We start from the raw sequence: 9579 nt of genomic DNA, 5'->3' as shown, positions 1-9579 counted from the left end.
GAAAGTGAGCGCGTTGCTTGAGTGATTGAGGATGCGTCGTATGATTGCCATGGCCCTATTGCCAAAGTTGATCATGTGTTGGCCGTGTTTGGAGCTTTACTCACCACGCACCAAAGAAATCTGTAATGAATAGTTCATCACCAATTACAAGATGATCTAGTCGAGAATTTGTTGGCAACGAAATGAAACACACATGATTGAGTCTTGATCTATTCGAACTTCTCAAATTTCAATTTTGTTTGAGTACTTTTATTTATTGGTTTGAATTATCTTTATCCTAAAATTTGTGTGTTTCAAAACTCTAGAATATGATTGCATTGTGATAGAATATTTGATATAAAATATCCTAAAATCTATTGGGTGCGCCGTGGTGGGAAGCCGCCTCCAATAGAGCATAAATTGTTTTGGGGCCCGGATACCTTCGATACAGATTACGAATGCAGTACAATAGCTTTTTTCCTAGAAAATCTAGGTTTATCGAACGTTTGGGAAACACTTGCTATTGGTTAAGAAACGTCTACAAAACTTGGTATTTTATTTTACCTTACGTTTACCACACATTTCTAGTCTACTTTGTATTTTGGGTTGTGTCAATGAATGGAGATAGGTCCGGTCAAAGTTTCACATACAGCTATGCATACATATGAGATAAAGATAAATTTAAGCACATTCATGTGTAAACCGTCTAGTTAGGATTTGTAAACAACAAATATGTAGAATACTATAGCTCCCGCGAGCCACATACGTAGCATGCAGTCTCATGGTCCAACCGTTATACCAGCACTGGGCTATGAACGATTATTAAGTAAATACAGACCAACCATTAAGATAAATGATGCTTTTGTTATTTCCAAGTGGATCAATAAACGAATATTGTACTCCCATTATTGTTATTGGGTTTCACGCGTAGACGCCCCGTTTACCACACATCTCACCTCAAATCTTAATTAATCCTCGAGATCTTTGGTATGCGACAAGTCCTTAGATTGATACAAATACAAATCTTTTATGAAACCGGCACACAATATTCCCATGTATTTAGACGCACATAATTGCTACGAATCCTCAACCCGTAGCTCGCGAGGACTACTCACTCATAATAACAAGATCGAAAATAGAAAATATTGTAGAATTACTTGGATCAATACTAAATATTCTTACAAGGTCACCAATCGCGAGGAGATCCCAATTACAAATAAAACATATGGAATTTAAAAATGTCCAGATCATGTTTATTTAAAATATTTTTGAAAATCAAACCTTTTCGAATTTGAACATTTTTTAAAATTTGGGATTTTCCCCAAAATTTTAGCTTTTTTAGTATGATTTTTTTTTTGATTTTAAACATTTTTCAAATTTGAACGTTTCTAAAAAATTGATTTTTTTTGAATTTGAACATTTTTAATTTTCAATAGTTCCTAAACTTGAACATTTTTCAAATATGAATATTTTTAAATTTGTGCATTTTAAATGTACACATTTTATGTTTAAAATATTCGTTTTTTTTTGAAAGTGCATATTTTCAAATTAAATATTTTTGAAATCTAAAGAAAGAAAAAGTAAATAGAAAAGAAAAAGAAAAAGAAAAAGAAAAGAAAAAAGAATTGAAAGGAAAATATAAAATATAAAAAAATAAAAGAAAAAAACACACGAACTGGGCCAACCAGGCCGGCCCATACTGCGCGCAGGGGTGTTCGGCGCGCTGTAATGATCGACCTGATCGGCATATAGGGTTTGCCCACAAACTAAGCCCCAAATTCACATGGACTATCTCATATGTGGGCTTTGAGATTTAGTTAAAATCTGAAATATACTACATGGACCAAATGTTTTAGCCCATTATTTCAACAAATATTTTGCCATCATGAAAGCTCAAAAGGGAGAGTGAAATTCACAACAACTGAATACAACTGCTCACCACAGATTGTACTAGCATCTTGAACCAGCGCAAGCCGGCCAGAGGAGCCAACCAACGTTGGGGCCGATCACTCCGCCTACTCCGAGGTCCCTCGCCGCTCTCGCCGTCCATCTGTATCTGTATGTCTGCATTGCACCACAAGTCCACCTTCGTTCCAGGCCAAGGCCGCGATAGTAATAGGGCACCTTCCGCTCCACGGTCCCGGCAAAATTCCTACCCCTACCCCTAACCGCCGCTGCTGCTGCCTACGCCAGCTCCCGCTCACCCAACTTCAACGGAGAAAATGGCCATGCACAGCACACCACAGCTCAGTGTACCTACCAACTCCTTGAGCTAACCTCCAAAAGAAAAAGGCTAAAGGCAAAGGAAGCTGGTTTGGAAGCCACCCTCCTCGCACACTCATCACTCGTCACAGTAGCTAGCTCCCACAGTGACTGGTGATAAAAACCTCTACACGATAAGAATCTCAAGCCACCCTCGCTCGTCTCCCTAGCTCACCAAAGCTTCCTCCCCAGTCCTCCCTCCACCCTTCCTTTCTTCCTCCCGGCGTCCCCGGTTTCCTCCACGGCTCCACCACCCAAAGGGAGGAGCAAAGCACGTCAAAGCAACGAGCTTTGCCTCGATTCCCGGCCGAACCCCACCACCATTACTTTCACCTTTCCGTTTATTCTCCAAGAGCAGCAGGGCGCAGAGCTCGCAGACACACACACGCACCACGTACATGGCGCCGGCGGCGGCGGACGGAGCCCCGGACGAGCCGGTGCACAAGGGCCGGACCAACACCATCCTGCTCCCCATCCTCGGCGTCCTCTTCGCCTACCTGCTCTACCGCTACCTCCTGCCGCGCCTCCGCGGCCTCCGCCTCCCGTTCCGCCTCCCGGTCCCGGCCTGCCTCCGCCGCCGCGGCGACGGCACCGGCGCCGGCCGAGGCGCCCTGCTGCCCTACTTCGCGCCGATCGCCGACCGGCTCGGCGCGCTGCAGCCGTACCTCGGCCCCATCGCCGAGCGGCTCGGCGTGGTCCCGGTCCCCCACGGCGCCGGGCACGGCGCGGACGCGCTCGTCAAGTTCCCCGGCGGCGAGGCGCTCACGGTGGCCGCCATCCTCGAGGCGCCCGGCGAGGTCGTGGCCAAGTCCTCGCACAGCACCGTATACCGCGCCGCCATGCGCTCCGGGGAGGCGGCTGTGCTGCTCCGCTTCGTGCGCCCCGCCTGCGCCGTCGGGCCGGACGAGGCCACCGCCGCGGCGCGCCGGATCGGCGCCGTGAGCCACCCCAACATCGTGCCGCTCCGCGCCGTCTACGTCGGGCCCAGGGGCGAGAAGCTGCTCGTGCACCCCTTCTACGCCGCCGGCTCGCTCCACCGCTTCCTGCAAGGTTGGTGTTCTTCTGCATCACTCTTTGCTTTCAGCTTTCCGTAGTAAGAAATGTTGAATGTGTTGTGAGAATTGGGTGACATGTTTACTCTGTTTCGTCAAAAAATGCACGACTGGCTAGTTTAAAATGCACATGGGGCCTGCTGAATACTAATTATGCGGCCTTCAAGAAAGCTAGAAGTGAAACACATTTTTTTTCCCTGCGTGGGGACTACAAATAAAAATAAACGGGATTGTAATTTCACATTTTGTCAAAAAGGGAAAGCATGGCGTAGTTGCTAAGCGAGTTTGAAGACAAAAGGCAGATCACTAGCTTTTCTTTTCAAAAACAATAATCATTACGGCCACCAGTTTGAACTTTTGAGGCAATTTGGAACGTGTTACACAGATAGTCATGTTGGGTTATTAGAGTTCGTTTCTTACTTCTAATCTATATATTCGCTTGTTCATTTCTTCCTATTATAGTATTATTGCTAACAGCAGCAGGATACATTTCATCTACTTTTGTCAAGACCTTTCTCTGCTGGTTGTTAGCTTGAAACCTCTTATGTTATTGTCCTGAATTGATAGTATCATACTGTACTGGTGATGGTCCTGACTCCTAATGTCTGTCAGGTTATTAAATCACCCTTCACAATCGTGATCATTATCATACAGTCAGTTATTTGTGTTTTAAATTAAAACAGTGGTTAGGGCTGTATATAGTCATCTGCCAAACTGGACTTCTGTAGAAAGAATAGTAGCAAACATAGGAACCCTAATTATTGTTGTGTCTTAATTGAGGGCAAATGCACATATGTGCAGTCTTTTCTATCCAAAATCCAGCATTTGTACTACAGTGGAGTACTTGTGGTACTTTAGAACCATTTGCTTCACGCAACATTGTCCTTTGCATGGGTTATTGCTGAATCACAATCTTCAAATTAATTGATGTAGTATTGCACAACACAAATGATCAATTAGGCAACTTCAAGACATTTATCATTGCTAACCATACACTGCTTGTCTGTTGCCATCACACGCAGAGGGAATCGCCGACTCGCAGAGGTGGAACATAATCTGCAAGCTCTCCCTCTGCATCGCCAGGGGGCTAGATCACCTGCACACGGGGATGGAGAAGCCGGTCATTCACGGCAACCTCAAGACGAGCAACATCCTGCTCGACGCAAGCAGCGAGTGCAGGATATCGGACCACGGCCTCTACCTTCTGCTGAACATCGGCGGCGCCCACGAGATGCTCGAGACGGCGGCGGCGCAGGGGTACAAGGCGCCGGAGCTGATCAAGATGAGGGACGCCACCAGGGAGAGCGACGTCTACAGCTTCGGGGTGGTCCTGCTCGAGATGCTCGCGCAGAAGGACTCGGCGAAGAACGACGGCGACGGCGCGCCGAGCTCCCGCGACATCTTCCTGCCAGCGTCGTTTAAGAATTTGGTGCTGGAGAGGAAAATCTCCGACGCGTTCAGCTCGGACCTCGTCAGGCAGAGCAGGAAGGCCGGGAACGAGAAGAAGCTGAATGCGTTCTTTGAGTTGGCAACGGCATGCTGTAGCCCTTCGCCGTCGCTGAGACCCAACACCAAGGAGATAATCAGAAGGCTGGAGGAGATAGCGAAGTAGATCAGTGTGGGTAGGCTTCGTTCAGCAGATCAACATTGCGGTATAGCAGTGTGTACGATGGTGGGAGTGATGCATCCAGCCGTTAGACAAGACAAGGCTGAAGGAGCAACTGAAGTTCATCTGGAATATGTATAGTCTTCATAGTTCATAGAGTGTGTAAACGCAGAGGAGATCATCATCGCAGCATATGACAGGGGTTCCTCCAAGTTCGTAGTATTCTCGTCGTGCTTTGCTTAAAACCGATTATGTACAAAATGTTCAGAAAGTGAGAAAGGCTTCTGCTGCATCTTCACGCTTCAAGCATCGCTGTAGAGCTTGTGATGCTCCCGGTGCATGTGCACCTGTGTTCTACACTTGTACGCACCGACCACGACAGAGACTGATTCGCTGCAAGGGAATATGCCCAGTGTTGCCTGATTCTGCACAGTTGAGTATTTGTCCTTGGCACTAACACTAGCTTAGTTTAATCTGCTCCCCTGAAATGAGAAATCGAGATTTAGAGATTTTGGTTGTAGCAAGCTATAGATTGCTCAGCCGTATGGGCTCGAATCAATCAGGTCGCCATCCACCCTCTCTCTCTCGCCGACAACAAGAGCGTAGCATCCGTACGTAATACACGGACCTGAGGTGTGCTGAATTGTTGTTTCGTAATCTCCAAACAATAATGCTACACTTGCGGACATGCTTGGCTTACAAAAAGGTGTCCGTACATGTAGCATTGTTGATCTCCAAATTAGAGACTCGCCTGTTCAGTATCACACGTCAACAGTTGATCGATCATCCGTCCGTCTGCAACTTGTCTTTACCAAGAATCTTCAGCTTCACGTTGGAAGGAAAAAAGTGATTTTGTAGCATGATCTCTTACAATCATCGTGACGAGACGAAAGCCATGGATGAGTGATAATCTCTGCTGGTTGAGTAATTATTGTTGAAATACATGTACACGGTATGTTTTGGGTACGGTGTAGTACACCGCCCCACCTCATATGATCTATGTAACAGCCACGGCAGAGGCTTTTTCTGCCTATATAACATGAAACCCGAGACCCCTAACAGGTCATCGGTTAAATCCTAATTCTCCAATATGGTATCAGAGCAACTCCCTTCCACGACCTAGCCGCCGACAAAAATCGCCTCCATGATCGCTACGATCATAAACCCAAAGCCAACAAAATCATCTACGATCTTCAGATCGGAAATCCCACAATCAAAGCCAATCACGATCGAGAGGATCGGAAAGTCCCACAAAATCCTCTCCACGATCCTTGATCGGAAATCAACCCCACGATCCTCAGATCGGAAAGCAGCTACACGATCCTCAGATCGGAAAACAATTCCGAGTCCATGCGTCCTCATCTACGGCATCTGCCCTGGCTGCCTCCCTCGGAGCCCCACCTTCCCAGAAGCTCACTAGGTCCAATTTCCTCGAAGACGCTGGTGCACCCTGCTATTCGTGGTGCTCAGGTGCTAGACCTGCTCCATGGCACTGACGATGCACCGGCAAAGCAACTGGAGGTGGAAGATGCAAACAAGAGCAAGCAAAAAGTCCCAAACCCAGCCTATGCAGCTTGGGTGTCATGTGATCCCACGGTGCTGAGCTGGATCTTGAACTCCCTCTCACCGGAAATTCTCGCTCATACCATCAGCGTCGAATCGACAGCCACTGTCTGGGCCATCATCAACAACATGTGCGGCTCTCGCTCTCGCTCCAGGATCAATCAGGTTCGAGGAGCCCTTCAAAGCACCAAGAAACTTGACATGTCAGCCTCTGTCTTCTTTGCCAAGATGAAGGCCTTCGCATCCGAGCTTGCCGCTGCAGGGAAACCAGTTGAAGAAGACGAGATGGTTGGGTATCTAGTCAATGGACTGGATGCTGCCGTGGCAGTCAACGGCAACAGCGACACAACTCTTGATGATCTCTATGATCAGATCGTTGCCCACGATGTGCGCCAGGATATGTTGTCTGAAAGTGGCCAGAACGCTGGCTTTACCTCATCCGCAAACGCTACTGCTCGATGAGGCCAGGACACCGGGCGTGGTGACCGCGGTGACCGTGTCTACGGCCAGCGCTGGGACGACAGGCGCCGTGACGACACGTCAGGCACCGTGACGATGGTGACAAACACCGCGATGACGGTGACAGGCGCCGAGATGATGATGCCCGCTGGGAAGATCGCCGCCATGATGGCGGTGGTGGACAAGGCCGCCGTGATTGTGGTGGCCAAAGCTGGGAAGATCGTCGTCCGCATCAGCGACATGACGGTGGTTATGATCACCGTCGTGGTGATGGGGGGGGGGGGCGTCGCCGTGGACATGGTCGTGTCCCCACTCCCTTTTTGGATGTAACGTGCCAGATTTTCACCATTCATAGACACCCGACTTCTGACTACTGGTGGCGGTTCAAGAAAGATGACAGCGATGACGACGACTCTGGACGCGGGAAGAAAGGAACACACATTGCTTCTTACGGTGTCGAATCCAATTGGTACTCTGACACCGGAGCCACAGACCACATCACAAGTGAGTTGATCAAGCTCATCACCAGCGAGAAGTACAAGGGACAAGACGGTGTCCACATCGCCGATGGCAATGGTATGGCTATATCGCATGTTGGTCATTCTATGTTGCATACTCCCCATAGTACATTGCAATTAAACAATATCCTCCACATTCCCGCTGCTTCAAAGAATCTTTTATTTGTTCATAAACTTACACTTGATAAATGATGTTTACATTGAATTTTTCCCTTGGTTCTTTCTTATTCAGGATCGGGAAACTCGAAGAATTTTGTTTAAGGGACCATGCTATGGTGGTCTCTACCCGCTAGTGCCTATCTCTACCGGGTCCTCCAAGCAAGCCTTCGTCATAATAAAGCCATCTTCATCCACATGGCATCGCCGCTTAGGACATTCTTCTTCATTTGTGGTGCAACAGATTGTTAGGAAAAATCAGCTCTCATATAGTCCAGAAATAAATCCTTATGTGTGTGATTCTTGCCAACTAGCTAAGAGTCATCAGTTGCCATATCATGTGTCCACCAGTGTGTCCACAGTTCCTTTTGAGCTTGTGTTCTCTGATGTATGGGGTCCAGCACCTGCCTCTGTTAGCAAACATTCATACTATGTAAGCTTTATCGATGATTTCAGTAAATTTTCATGGATTTATTTGCTTAAGAAGTGTTGTGGGTATACTTCATGGGTGTACCATCGACAGTGCCTAGATCCGGCAAGCCCGGGTGGCCCACAGATGGTGATGAGGCATGTGGCCCATCGGGCGGCCCAGTTGCTGTTGATCTTGACAGAAGATGTCCGGCCCAGGAGCAGGGAGCCGGATCCAACCGACATTGAGGAGGAACCCGGATCCGTGGAGGCCCATTAAGGGACCCGGATCCGGTACGACATAGATGGAAGGGCGGATCCTTGACGTATACGGCAAGACATTGTACCGTTGTTAGGAAACCTGTATCCGGGTAGGACTCTCCATGTAAACCCTAGATCCGTGCGCCTTTATAAGCCGGATCCCGGGAGCCCTAGAGGCAGAACCTCAACTCATTGTAATATCGCGAAAGCGCCCAGATAATTCCAGACAAGCAGCAGTAGGCCCTGTCATCGTGCAGGTGTTCCGAAGCTGGGTAAATCGCGTACCACCGTGCCATGTGCACTCCGCCCTATGGCCCCTACTTCTTCTCCCCCTCGTGAGGATCCCTCCTCCGGGGTACCGTCGATTAGGCAACGACAGTTGGCGCCCACCGTGGGGCCTGCGGCGTCTGGAGGCCGGAACCGGGAGGGTTCCGCCATGGGAAGCTACGACGACACCATCGCTGTGGGGCGCGTCCTCTACGCCGGAAATCTGCCGATCGTCCCCCCGGATGAGTGTTGGATTCCGGCTAGGACAAACCCCGTCAAGCTCTCCATCGTCCCAGTTGGCGGCATACACATCTTCATCGGGGAAACCGTCGATTCCGACGGAAACCCACTGGTAAGCAACGCAGACGCGACCGCCGCAGAGCTGGACGCAGTCGCGAAGATCCGATCTGAGTTGCAGGAGCTTCCCAAGGAAGATTCCGCCTCGGATCTGGAATTTTCAAAGCCCACCCAATCCGCCCCTGAGCAGGAAACAACGGTGGAAGACCAATGCAGATCCGCCTGGGTCTCCCAGGTGTTAGAAAAGCAGAGGTGCCACTTCGTACACTTCTTGGCCCATACCGCCGGAACCGCCCCTCAAGAAGACGGAGCTGGTCCTGAGCAGGTAGAGGCACCGGAAAACGACGCTGTTCCGGATCAGGCTGAGCCTATCGGCGAAAGCAAAACTCCGCCTGAAGAGTCGATTTTGGGCAATCTGAGCCCAATATCCGGGGATACCCCCTCCATGGATACTGACGAGTTCAACCGCAAGCTAGGGGAGTACGGTTTCGGTGATCAGCCGGAAGTTGACTCCGCCCAGCCTAAGCAGGTACTTGCAACTGTAGCGGCACTGGGAGAACCTGGATCAGAAGGGGCAGAAACCCAATCCGATCCTCAGCCATCCCGTCAAGGATCTCCAATGTCGCGGGAGCGACCCCGCAAGGACCCTTCCTCGGAGGAACTCCTGTCACCTGAAGAGATGGTTGCACAAGCAGGCATGGATGCAGTTTATCGCTCGGATATTCTTAACAAACCCATCACTCCCGACGAC

The 9579-nt window shown here is 49.2% G+C and overlaps 1 protein-coding gene across 1 annotated transcript; it reads left to right on the top strand.

The window, feature by feature from the left end:
* Positions 1 to 2324: 2324 nt before the first annotated feature.
* LOC127306818 (putative kinase-like protein TMKL1) lies at positions 2325 to 5205 on the top strand. Its single transcript, XM_051337533.2, has 2 exons — positions 2325 to 3291; positions 4316 to 5205. The coding sequence occupies exons 1-2, from the start codon at positions 2640 to 2642 to the stop codon at positions 4903 to 4905; spliced, it is 1242 nt and encodes a 413-aa protein (XP_051193493.1). The 5' UTR covers positions 2325 to 2639; the 3' UTR covers positions 4906 to 5205.
* The last annotated feature ends 4374 nt before the right edge of the window (positions 5206 to 9579 follow it).

Source organism: Lolium perenne, chromosome 6 (genome assembly GCF_019359855.2).
Source record: "Lolium perenne isolate Kyuss_39 chromosome 6, Kyuss_2.0, whole genome shotgun sequence".
NCBI lineage: Eukaryota > Viridiplantae > Streptophyta > Magnoliopsida > Poales > Poaceae > Lolium > Lolium perenne.
Note: the sequence above shows the minus strand (reverse complement) of the source record. Positions and strands in the feature narration are given on the sequence as shown.